Source organism: Ovis canadensis, chromosome 4, assembly GCF_042477335.2.
Source record: "Ovis canadensis isolate MfBH-ARS-UI-01 breed Bighorn chromosome 4, ARS-UI_OviCan_v2, whole genome shotgun sequence".
In the NCBI taxonomy this organism is placed as follows: Eukaryota; Metazoa; Chordata; class Mammalia; order Artiodactyla; family Bovidae; genus Ovis; species Ovis canadensis.
In genome coordinates, this window is record NC_091248.1 from 61,942,865 (window position 1) to 61,956,363 (window position 13,499).

Below are 13,499 nucleotides of genomic sequence, written 5' to 3' on the forward strand. Positions count from 1 at the left end.
TTTCTCACAAGCCTGCTTTCCTTCTTTCTAGCTGGGGGTGAGATGAGAGCAGAGTGGAGAGGAGGGAGCAGAGAAGCACTTGGATTCCTTTGTTTATATATTGGTTGTGTGTTTCTTTTTCCCCCTAGTTACTGGGGCAATATATGAATTCAACTCAAAAACTGGAGCCAGAAAGTGGAAAGACTCCTTAACCCAAATGCCAAAATGGAAAGAGTCCAGCCCCCCGGGAGCTGCTGCAAGAAGACCTGTCCCTCGGGAAGGGACCAGGCCACCGAGGAGCACTGACAAGGGAAGAGATGGTCTGAGCATCCGAGTCCATGCTGAGGGTGCAGGCCTGGGGCCCAGGAGCCAGGCCAGCATGCCGAGCACCCCAGAGAACAGAGCCCAGCCTTCACGGGAGGGGCATCCCACAGACGGCACCCGGAGACGTGAACTGGGCAACACAGCACGCGAACTTGACTGTCTTCGAGGGCAGGGTGGGAGGCAGAAAATGTAGGGGATCCAGGGTCCCAGAAGGAAAGTTTGACAAACTTTGAGCAGGAATAGGTTTGATTCCAGAGTTGCCTTTTTCTGAGATGGCCCAGGAGTGGTTTTGCTCAATCATCTGTGCCTCTGATCAGCTGGGCTGTTAACTTGAATGTGGACTTGTGTTTCTTCTTCATATTGACTCTAGGAAGCCGCATTCCATTCCATTCACCCTTGGGAAGTGCAGGAGGCCAGCTGCCTAAATTCTGAGGGCTATCCTCCCATCTGGTTCCACCTTTTTTTTTTCCTGCCTTAATTTTGGTGTCTCGCAGATTTCTTCACTGACAAATACAGTTCAACACCATTGTAAATCACCTCTAATCTTTTTCTAAAGAGGCAGAGCAGTGGAGGAAAAAAAGGATGAATAAATAATAAGTTGTTCATCTGGAAAGAAGAAAACACACTAGATACCTTTAATTCTTTCTCATTAAGGTAAAACCGATAATGCAATAAGATGCACAGATCTAAGGCACTCACCTTGATACCATGTAGACTCCTGCCAGAGGCAACCACTATTCGGGTCTTTATTGTCACAAATTACTTTTGCCTTTTTGGAATTTCCTATAAATGGGATTACACAGAACACACTCTTTTGTGTCTGGCTCCTTTTACTAAGCATATCTGTGTGTAACCATCCAGGTCTCTTCACTGTGTATCTTATCCCATTGAGGGAATCTACCATATGTCATTTATCCATCCCACATTTAGGTGGCTGCTCCTAGTTTTTTGTTTTGTTTTTTTTTTTTTTTTTTACTATTATAGGGTACAGCACAGTGAACTTCCTTTTCCACATCTTTTGGTAGCACAAACACTTGTTTCTTCTGAGCCTATTCCTAGGAGTGGGATGGCCAGAGCCATTGCTGGAATCTGAGGAGTCTGAAGTTGGTGGCTCCAGTTTACACTTCCACCAGCAATGATGGAGGGCTCTGATTGCTTTCCTCCTTGGTCAACACTTGGTGTTGTCAGTCCTTTTCATTTTAGCCATCCTGGTGAAAATTCCTCTGAAATAAAGCCACTCCTTTTTGCAAAGCTAAAACAACATCAACCCTGCAACCTACCTGCCCAGCTCTTTCTCTACCTCCTCTTGAGGGAGACCACAGGACTCAGAGTAGAGACACAACGGGAAGCCCTAGCCGTTCAGACAGCTGAGACATTCACCGTGGGCACAAGCAATGACCCAAACATAAAGCCTCCCTGTGATGGAACAGGAAATGAAAATTTCCCATGTATGCCTGGTGGAGGCCGAGGAATCCTCACCTTCTCTCCATGTTCTGCTCCCTAGCTGCTGTGACCACAGGAAAGGACTAGATGAGAGTCCATTGGAGCAATACCCACTTTCCCGGTTGGGGTATCAGATGAGAACTCCTCCAGGCCCTGGATGGCCTGTACGTGGCAGCCAGGATCCATCCTGCAAATGCAGAACTTGGGCGGGAGCAGCTGCACTGTTTATTGTGTGCCTGCTGTCATTGATGTGACTTCTCAAGAAAAAGAAACATTTAGAAAATGCCCCGTCCTGGCCTAGAGCAAGTGTGATTTATTAATAAAGGGTTGGTTGCCAGGGAACTCCCTTGAATAGGTTTAAATTTTGCAAAGAAGGCAGAGCTGCTCATTTGTGGAGGTTAAAGTGGGTGAAGTGGCTGATTACCCATTTAAGACTCGGCAAGTCTGTGGAGCCCCGAGTAAAAGGCCTTCCTCAGAAGCTCTCAGCCTCAATGTAAGTAAAATGAAGCTCCGAAAAGGCTGAAGGGGGTGCCTGATAACTGTTTACAAGCCCATTAAGGATGATTAAAAGGAGGGTGGTGAACAGCTGTTCTCCCTTCTCCTGTGATGACAGGGCAGGAGGGGATCGTGCTTCTTGGACAGAAAGAGAGATTTAAGTTAGGCAGAGGGAGGGACCTCTCGAAGCCCAGGGTCTGCTTGAAGAGTCATTTCTCTCCCTGGTGATGGGCAGGAAGAGTTGATTGTCTTCCAAGCCCCAAGATGTGAACACTGAGGAGCCCAAGATATAGGTCAGGAGTGGTACCAGGAAACTTCTGCCAAAAGAAACTGCCTTTTTCTTTTGCATATTAGACTATTCGATTAGGGGCAATCAGAAGTCTCAGGTCCAGGGCTAGATCATTTAAACCAGGTTTGAAAAATAAATTACCTGAGTAAAATCAAGCCAGGGATCATTGCTGTTGCTAAGTTGCTTCAGTCGTGTCCGACTCTGTGCGACCCCATAGACGGCAGCCCACCAGGCTCCTCCATCCCTGGGATTCTCCAGGCAAGAACACTGGAGTGGGTTGCCATTTCCTTCTCCATTGGGAACCATGTAAAAGTTCTCTCACATTTCTTTCCCAAGGACTTAATCACATGTAAATTTATTGTACCTAATGTTGACTTGCCTGATTCTGAGTCATTAAAAATTAAAGCAAACATGTTCAGAGATCAGGTCACAGAGGGATCCACGGAGGGATGTGGAAGCCCATGGTGAATTCTGAAGTTGGAGCTTTCCCTCGTGCTCAGTAGGAAGCGGGGTCTGCATCGCTGTCCCGTTTTGTTCAGGGCACATGTGAAGAAAAACTAGGCAATGATGCTTACACTCCTTATAGCCCCCTCTCACGTATGTAGGGAGAAGGAAATGGCAACCCACTCCAGCCTGGAAAATCCCATGGATGGAGAAGCCTGGTAGGCTACAGTCGATGGGGTTGCAAAGAGTTGGACACGACTGAACGACTTCACTTCACTTCACGTCTTTTAGATCTATCATTTGCCTTTTTGTGTAATGTGTTTTGTAATGGCTGAGAAAATTAAAGCAACCAAATGAGTGAATCTAGAAAATGATGGCTATTGAAACTTGGCATTTCTAACTTCAAACTTGACGTGTGTGTTTATACCTCCCATTCATTCAGTAAATGTTTACAGAGTGAATACTGTGTGCCAGGTGTTGACTCGTTGTCAACACAGCAGCCCCAGGGCCCTGCCCTTGCAGAGCTTACACTCTGCCTGCTGTGGCCACAGGCAGCCTGCTGTGACCCATCCTCAAAGATTCTATTTGCATTCTCATCCTGGTCTGTTTCTTGGTTCTTTGAGTGTTCTATTTGAAAGATAAATTAACCCAAGTCTGGAATTTCCCTTTTGGAAGAGGATATATTTCAGAATCACTTAAATATTAAAAAAAAAAATTAATGTGGGGACTTGTCTGGTGGTCTAGTGGTTAAGACTTCGCATTCCCAATGCAGGGGACACGGATTCAATCCCTGGTCAGGGAACTAAGATCCTGCATGTTGCTCAGCTTGACCAAAAAACCAAATTTAATAGGGAGCCTTTATTAGAAAATACTTATGGCCAAGGAGAGGCCCAGTCTTGGGTTATCTGAACAGCGTACTGCTTATAACCTCTGGATGGCAGCTCTGAGTCAGGTGTGACTTTCTTATGTGGAGGATGGATGTATTCTGAGGCCAGGGAAAAGGTCAGTCACAGGATGGGGTGGGGAATGGGGGGTCAGACTCAGATCACCGAGACCCCACTATGTGTATGGGAGGTGAGATGTGGCTCCTGCTCAAAGGAATAATACAACTGAGATGATAACCAGTTCTTTGAAAAGACAGCAGCCACTGCTGGCACTGCATGTGAAATAAATGAGTTTTGTGGGTAATGGGCATGGGAGAAAGCAGGTGGGGCCACAGCAGTCTCTGAAAGTGTGAGGGATGACCTGGACGCTGAAGGACTCTTAGAGCTAGCTGTGAGTCTGTGGTGGGAGAGAAGAGAATGTTGAGCGAAGGCTAAAGCATTCAGAATCGTGGCTGTCAATCAGTTTTCAGCCAGTGCTTGTCCTGTGTCACCTGGGATGAATAACCACAGCCAACATAGAGCCTTCTGGAGGCGTGGCAAGTATTCAACAAGCACTTGTAGAACTGGATAGAATTAAGCAAGGTGACAGCTGGTTTCCGACCTGAGTCATGTCTAAGTCATGTCTTCTCTAACTAGATTTACACAAACGTGACGGTGATCAACATATAGTTACTGAGTGCCGATTAGGTCCCAGGCACTGCTTGAGGCTCCAGGAAGAGAGCAGTAAATAAAACAATGTTCCTAGTGTTTATATTCTAGTGAGGAATGAGAGACTGAATATTCAAATGGATGATGGTCCAACCATACATAAAAATAGAACTTGGGCCCACACAACCTGTAGCAACCTGTCCAGGAAACCAACCCCCTTTTCTATAATAAACAGCCTGGGAAGCCAGCCTGCCATGAGTCAGACTTACAGGAAGCTGAATGGCTGTTTCTAGTAACAATCCAGGAAGCTAAACAATAAGCTCTGTAGCTGCTGCTAAGTTGCTTCAGTCATGTCCGACTCTGTGCAACCACATAGACGGCAGCCCACCAGGCTCCCCCGTCCCTGGGATATCAGCCCCAGATGGCCAGGACTTGATTAATAACAGTTAGCTTCCCTAATTTTTATCTCCACTTCTAACTTAGGACCAGCCAGAGAAAACTAAATGTACACCATAGGATGTACTTCCTCCAGTGAGCCCATTGACAGCTTTCCCAGGCTGACAGCCTCCAATCAGAGCACCTCGAGCCTTCCCTTTGTTCCACTACAAAGCTTTCCCATTCCTCTGCCTGCTTTTGAGTCTCTGCCAAAACAAGAGTGATGGTGGCTGACTTGCTTACTATAGTAAGGCACAAATAAATATGCTTTGCTTTTCTCATATAGTTAGCCTTTGTTTATTCCCATAGAAATGATAGATGAACAGGTTATACACATGTACATATATATCACATGTATGCATATCTCATACGTATGCACATGTCATAGGTATATATATCCCTTATATATAAATATATGATATCTTAATGCTGGTAAAAGCTATTGAGAACTATGAACAAGGTCAGGGTTATGAAGGGTGGGCATGGCTGCTTTAAATAGTGTGGTCAAGGAAGACCCACAGTTAGGTGAGAGGCAAGTAGTGGAAGCAGGCGAAGAGTCGTGCAGGTAACTGGTAAGACACCCCAGGCAGAGAGCGCAAAGGGAAGACCAGGTTGAGGATTAGCTGGAGAAACAGTGATGAACACGAGGACCGGAGGAAACGCCTTTGCACAGGTGTCTGTGGGAAAGTGAGCGCGTATCTGGGGGTAGGGTTGGGTATGTGTAGTCTGTGGAGTGTATGATGAGGCAGTGAGGGATGAGAGGCTCATCGTGTAGGGCTTTGTAAACCATGGTAAAGACTTTGGCTTTTGCTCTGAATGTGATGAGGAGACATGGCAGGGTTAGGGGTGCAACATATTTTCTGTTTTAAATCATCTCTCAGAGTGCTGATTTGAGAATTCACTTGAGGGAGGCGGGGAGCAGGGGTGGAGTAGAGAGGCCAATGAGGTAGCTTTTGGATTAATTCAGGTATGAGATGGCAGTGGCTTGGTTCAGGGTGGTGCGCACATGGAAAACTTGAAGAACTTTTGGAAGGAGTGCTTCAGCTACAAAAGAAGCCCTGAATTCCCATCTTAAATAAAGGTGCCCCTGCAGGGTCTAGCTACTCCCTCAGTGGAAGCTTCCAAATACAGTTATTTCACGTAACACCAAACAATGCTTCCTGAATGCAACTGCCCCCTGACCAGGCTATGAAATCCACTGTTATTGCTGTCTGGAGTGGTGATGGTGGTGGTGATGGTGTGTGTGTGTGTGTGTGTGTGTGTGTGCGTGCACACACAAGCACACTGTGAGAGAGAAGCCCTCAGTGTTTCTATGCATTGAACTGAGTCCTGGCAAGATTCCAAACAGGCTTCATAGAAGCAGAGCAAACAGACTTGGATGGTGTTTCCTCCATCGGAACTCAGTGCCCTGCTGTGGAAAAGGTCGCAGGTACCTTATTCATCCATGCCATGCATTAGATTAGCTCACAATCTAAAAAAGTACAGTTCTGATTAAAAGCCTTTTACCAGGAGACCTGAGTTGTAAAAAAAAAAACAACCCCGTGGCCTGTGACTTCCAAGAGAGTCTAAGTTCTTAGCAAATCAGTTTAGAAGGAAATAGGGAGGTGAGTGTGTCCTGGAAAACCAGAGCCTCAAGATGGGATTTTTGGAGACAGTCACTACTTAAAATGCTGTCTCCTACCATTCCTGTGAGTGTGAACCATAATTATCAGTCCCAATTTGGGTTTGGGAGAACATGATCCTTGCAAGTGTTAAGCATGCTTTTGAGCTTTGCAGTTTTCCTGCATGGTGCCTGCTAAGTGAGGCAGGCCCAGTCCTTAGACGAGAGCATCCCACTGCCCATGTGGGGCCCCAGTGCACTCAGAAGCCTTGTGATTCCTGCAGGGTCCAGAAACAATCTGTGGCCGAGGGAGGGAAGCTGGTTAATCTGATTTATAGATGAGGCTCGCAAGAGCTCCTCCATTCCCTGGACAGCCCAACTCATCTGTTCTTCCACAGTCAGAACACCCTCCAAATGATATGCTAAGCTGTCTTTTTTATTTGGTAACAATTTTATTGGTTTTGTGATTTAATTCACATACCAATAAATTCAGTGGTTTTTAAGTATATTCCCAGAGTTTTGAAACCATCACCACTATCTAACTCCTCAAGCCCTAACACCCACTAACCTACTGTCTGTCTCTATGGCTATTTCATATGAATAGAAAACATATCATATATGTCCTTTTGTATTATCTGGCTTATTTCACTTCACATGTTTTTAAGAATTATCTGTGTTGTAGCAGATATCAGGGCTTCATTCCTTTTTATGGCTGAATAATGTTCTGTTGCATGAGTATATCACATTTTATTTATCTACTTATCAACTGATGGATATTTGGGTTATTTCCACCTGTGGCTATTATGAATAATGTGCACTGGATGTTAGTTAGTGTACAAGTTCTTGTATGGACACACTCTGTAATTTCTCTCAGTTACATACCTAGGAGTGGAAATGCTAGGTCATATGATATTTCTATATTGGTCTTTTTGAAAATCCACGACACTCTTTTTCAAAGTCCTTGCACTATTTTACATTCTCACCAGTAATCCACTAGGCTGTCACAAACGTTTGAAATAGACAAATGTTTTAAAATGTTTTATCTCATCCTTCGGCCCAGGATGTGATAGTGTCAGCCCTTCCCAGACACTGTCAAGGTCTGGCATGAGGAGGTAGCCCATGGTCTGGAGTGCTGGTTGACTTCACTGAGCTTTGTCTGCACCTGAGCAGTCTGCAGACAGGTCTGGACAAACCTCCGGATTGCAACTGTGTGTCTAACATGGGCTGGGTACACTGCTGCTGCTGCTGCTGCTAAGTCGCTTCAGTTGTGTGGGACTCCGTGTGACCCCACAGATGGCAGTCCACAGGCTCCCCCGTCCCTGGGATTCTCCAGGCAAGAACACTGGAGTGGGTCGCCATTTCCTTCTCCAATGCATGAAAGTGAAAAGTGAAAATGAAGTCACTCAGTTGTGTCCAACTCCTAGCGACCCCATGGACTGCAGCCTACCAGGCTCCTCTGTCCATTGGATTTTCCAGGCAAGAGTACTGGAGTGGGGTGCCATCACCTTCTCCGGTACACTAGTTACATGAACTCCAAATCCTCATAGCACTGTGAGGATAGCCTGGTTAGCTGCATTTTAATGAGAAAGCTGGGGGGTGGAGAGATAAGGGACCTTGCCCAGAGGTCACAGAGCCAGGACACCAACCCGGGTGTGCCTCCTCAGAGCCTATGCTGAAGGGCTGTTATGTCCTTTGATTTGTGTTCTGGTGTGGAAAGGTGTCAGATAACTGAACCCTCAGACAGATCCTCTGACCAAGCATCTCTTCCTTGAAAGCCCAAGCTGAAGAAATCAACCCTCACACAGGCAGCATCACTACCAGCTTCCGGACCAACAGACGTGCTCTGAGAGCGTCCTCTCCCATCTGGCTTGAGCTGGGATCTGAAATAGCCACTAGCCTCCTGCAGCCCTGCAAGCTCAGTGCATGCAGCTTTGGGCTGTGTGAAAGGCATGGTCTGTTCTTTGCTCGGTTCTACATACATTCCCTACCAGTCACCTGCTCAACGAAAGCAGTCTCATCTTGGTTATGAGTATTCAAGTGCTTTCCAAAGATGTTAAATCAAGATCTGGTTCACTCAGAAACAGCCTCATCCTCCCCAAGGCGAAGGGGCCGCAGTTATGTATGTTGGTCAGCAGGGGCTCTTTTTGCCACTTGGCTTCCTCTGAGTGGTCCAGAAACCATCTCCAGTACACTGGGTCCTCTCTTTAAAACTTCCCCCAAGCTTTTCAGAGTATGAGGCCGCAGGCCCTGTAGAGAGCAGCCACAGGGCTCCCACAGTCAGGATTCCACCCTGTGGCCACCCACAAAAACCCACAACAGCAGTGTGGTTGCTGGAAACCAGGACAGCCCTACCAAACCTGAAGGAGGGAGTGGCCAGCTCCACCCATGAGTGGCCTTTTCCTTGAAGACCACAGGACAGTGATCAGGGCATTTTGCCAAGCAAACTATGGTTACTGATGAAGACATCTCCCAGCTGGACTCAGAACAACTTTATCACTGTTGACTTACGTACAGAGAGGGTTAGAATCTCTGAATAAATACCCCTGGATTTTGTTCCCTTAACACACCATCTTGCCACAGCTTCCAGAGAATGTCTGTTTGAGTGTATGCTGATGTGTCTAAATGTCCGTATAATAATAATTAAGATCACTTTGCATTTATAGAATGCTTATAACATGCAACATCTCATGGAGTCCTTTGTATTTATAATGTTTTTTAATATAACGCATCTGGAGGTACTCTCTCACTTACCTATGAAGAATTGAGGATTAGAAAGGCTGAGTTACCTCCCAGAGGTTTCAGAGCTAGAAAGTGGCAGAGGCAGGTGGGGTGTGAAAGTAGGTGTGGCTTCTAAGTGTCTTCATGCTGGACCAGGGTCTGGAATTCCGCTTAGCCTCCTGTTGCTCCCACCCCAACACTGCCTTAATCTTGCGGTTGCTTTAGAAGAAGGGGCAAGGCTGAGTGTAGAATCAGAAGGGGACGGTGAGGACAGAATGTACAAGCTAGTTGATGCTGGAGCTTGTTTGGGTATCTTGAAATTCACCAGGGCTTGGACCATTCTTCCAGGATGGGACCCTTCCCATGGAACAACTGAGGGCTCATTAGTGTCACGGAGCACCAGGTGAGAAAGATGAAAAGGAAAGTGAAGAGGCAAAAAGGGAGGGGGACAACAGGGTTGAAGCTAACAATGAAGAGCAGAGAGAGGAGAGGTGGCTGGTGGCCTGAAGACCCTTGCCTGGGAGCCCCCTGCCTGGGGAGCTGGCAGAGCAAGCACAGCCTTCATTCTCTCGCGCAGGGCCAACAAAGGGCAGCTGAATCACAGGATTTCTCAGGAAATAAAAATTCCTAGCACACCCCTGGGGCCTCGGGTAGAAAAACTGACAACGTGTTGATTGAAAACAGACCCAGCTGAAATGTGCCCGCAGCGTGAGGCCGCGTTCTCACAGGTTCACAGCGACACCTAGTGGTCTCTGAGGGCACTTGCCGCCTCCGTGGAAACGATGAGGCCTGTGGCCTGATGAAGAGTTTTCTGGGTCTAGAGCAGAAACGTCCTCTTTTCCCTAGCTGTCAAAGACCACATTTTGCTTTATGGAATATGTCAGTATTCTGAGAGGAATTCCACGCATTCCCAGGAGCCAAAGACCAGACTTCCTACTACAGTCAGTTATGTATATTCAACTGACTGCAGCGGCTAGATTTTCTGATGTGGTCATTATTTATTCTGGTTTAATTCTTTTCATCTATTAAATCTAACTGAATGTATTTAATGGCATTACCTTTAAAAGACTTTTACATAAATGAATTCACCAATTCCAGATCTAATAATTTCTTTGTTAGATCACGTGTTGGGAAAATATGACTATGCTTTTACATTAGGTCAAAGACCGTGGCTTCCATCATCATTCTGATCAATAAGTCTGTTTAAAAATGAAAACTAAGCATCTCTTTCTGAATAATGGCACTTGAACATTTTCATCCCCTTCCTTACTTTCCTTTGGGCCATTTGAGCTTTGGCTAATTTACTTGTCTGAAGGCTCCCTGGGGGGCAAAGTATGTCCAGTGTTAGTACAACGCCTGGGACATAGTTAATGCTCAAAAACTCTCTCTTAATTGAATGACTTCAGCTCCTGATCAGGCAATGGAGGGCACAGGAGGGAGGTTAGATAATCCAATTTCCTGGCAAGTGCTGCTATAGGATTCTAGACTCCAGGGGGAATTTATCAGGCCAAGAAGACCCTTGCCTGGCAACTCAGCTTCTTGTCAATGGCTGGGGATGGTCTGTGGTTAAATCATAGCCCAGGGTGGCACTTGTAGAGCTCTGTGAAAAGGCCTATTAAATGCCTGTGGGCTGGCACTCCTGGGAGGGCTTCATGAGGCATGTTTTACAGGGACTATCAAGAGACCCACTGAAGGCTTTCTTGTTGGCAAAAAAAAACATGAGCTCTGGCAATCCAATCTTACTGGCAAGGAAACACTTATCCCCAAGCTAAATTTTATCTAAATTACATCGCCAAATTACCCACATTAACTGGGTTCCATTGGTCACAAAAATCAGATACAGATCTACTGGGAATCCACTTATGGAAATAAAGAACATTAGCTCCATTGTGTGATCTCTCCAGAACCCAGAAGATGCAGAAGACCTGACTATTTGGAGTGTGGTGTAGTGGATAGGGGTCATATTCGTGCCAGCCCAGGATCATTTGAATAGCCTTCCTAAGTTACGGAAATAGGCCATGGTAGGGCCATTGCCTTACTAGGATGGAGATCAGAACTCAGTTTCCCAAATCACTTCTGCAGCTCAGACACAGACATGCGACCTGGGCTCTGCCAATTGGATGCAGCAACTTGAAGCTTAAATAGAAGAGGAAAAAGCAAGGGAGCAGTTGCCACACAGGACTGCATCTTTGTGATCGGGGAGAAGCATGGCAAGGAGTGTGGAGCCCCCAGAGGCGGCAGGGCAGGGAGAGATACTCCCAGTAACGGGAGCCAGAGGCAGTGGGATCAAGCCTGTGACTGAATCAGGGTTTACAGCTGCAGAGCCTCAAGCCCTCTTCTCTAACTCTGCCAGAGGGTCTGTGAGCCACTAATAGCCTCTCATACATTGTTCTTCTATTTAAACAAAGTAGAGTGAGTTGTCGTTGTTCAGTCACTGGGATATGTCCAACTCTTTGGGACCCCATGGACTGTAGCCCACCAGGCTCCTCTGTCCATGGGATTTTCCAGGTAAGAATACTAGAGTGAGTTAGTTGTTTGTTAATAAGAACCCTGATAGATAAATCTGCCATTAAATTATAGTTAGTTTTCATGGACATTGGAATCAGAAAGTCATTCAGCATTCAAGAAGGTTCATGTCAGGAGTTCAAGGATCATTACCCCAGAGAGATTGTCATCAACTACTTTGTTTGGGACCGAGGTGGCTATCTAGTGTGACTGCCTATTCAACATGTCTCCAGGGACAACCATTTTTCTATTGTTAATTTAAGCCGTCTTCTGGTACTGACATCTTGCCCTAGATCCAAAGCTGCGGCACAGGACTCAGGCCAGGCCAATTAGGTTGCTGCTTTTCCCTGGCCTCAGTGGTTGGTTCAGGGATGGATACATGTCCCAAGGTGGACCAATGAGAGCCATCCCTGGAACTTGGGCTGTATTGCTAGGGAATTACTCTTATTCTGCTGAGGCTCTTCAGCGGGGTGGGGGCGGGGGGGAAGGTGAGCATGAAACATGAAGCCAGTGCTTGCCATCATGTCAAGTGTGGGAGTTGCTGCCAACCAAAGAATAAAGCCTATTGGAGGAAAGCAAGAGTAAGAGATAGATACTAATTTCCAATGGTTTAGTCACGAAATCATGTCCGATTCTTGCGACCCCATGGACTGTAGTCTGCCCGGCTCTTCTGTCCTTGGGATTTTCCAGGCAAGAATACTGGAGCGGGTTTCCATTTCCTTCTCCATGGGATCTTCCCGACCCAGTGACTGAACCTGGGTCTTCTGCATTGCAGGCAGATTCCTTACCAACTAAGCTACCAGGGAATTAGCTACCCCTAATTTCCAATGATATTGCACGTTTGGATCCAGCCAGGACCAAAATCAGTTCCATCCTTTAGATTTTTTAATTATATGAGCCATGAATTCCCTTGTAAGTTAATTTGAGTTCGGTCTTTGTCACTTAAAACTAAAAGGGTCCTGACTAATTCCATGGTGCACGTTCAAACACTAGAATTTTTGGCAAGGCTTCAAAGGGATTAAATTACATCCCCACTTATATCATTCACTTGATTACTCTTCAAGCCTGTGTTTTCATTTGAGGATAGCTGCTATGGCCCCAACTGTGCTCTGTACTCACAAAACCAAGTTTGCACACACCCTAGGAAACGCGAGGTTCCTTTGCCCGTGCTTATCAGTATGCTCTACCTCTCACACCTCTCCCATACAATGTGCCCATTTGGGATTCTCCCATTCTACATGTTGAAGCACTTCTCTCAACATTCTGTCTGAGGTGCACTGTTGTAACAACATATACCTTCAGTTACAACAAAAGGTACATCCTCCACCTTGAACACAATATGGTACCCACCTGTGAGGGTAGCTGCCAGCCCGTGTGCACAGGCGTTTGGGTTCAGAACCATTGGTCCTGGATCTCCAGCATAACCGTGACTCAGCGATGACAATCTTCACACCCCTCTTCTAAGTGTATCTCCATGATTCTTGTCCCACTACCAGCTGGCTCGTTTTCTCTTCATTTCCAAAATCAACTCCTGAAGAGAGAAAGATCTAACTTGAATGATCTTTGATCCAGCTGGACCACATCTGACAATACCAGTCAGTCCATGCATGGAGGTCCTGGGCCAAGCATCCTCCTCTGTCCAATCACACGTGTCCAAAGGATGGTGTGATCAAAACGTGGCAAAGTCTGGATGAGCAATGCCTTGAGGACGCTTCTCTCCTTGGAGGCTATGACC

The 13,499-nt window shown here is 46.3% G+C and overlaps 1 protein-coding gene across 1 annotated transcript in view; it reads left to right on the forward strand.

The window, feature by feature from the left end:
- CDHR3 (cadherin related family member 3) overlaps positions 1-1,112 on the forward strand; it is a 52,647-nt gene extending 51,535 nt beyond the window's left edge. Inside the window, exon 18 of the mRNA XM_069587898.2 lies at positions 129-1,112. Within this exon, the coding sequence (XP_069443999.1) occupies positions 129-496 (368 nt within the window). The 3' untranslated portion in view covers positions 497-1,112. The remainder of the gene's footprint in view (positions 1-128) is intronic.
- The last annotated feature ends 12,387 nt before the right edge of the window (positions 1,113-13,499 follow it).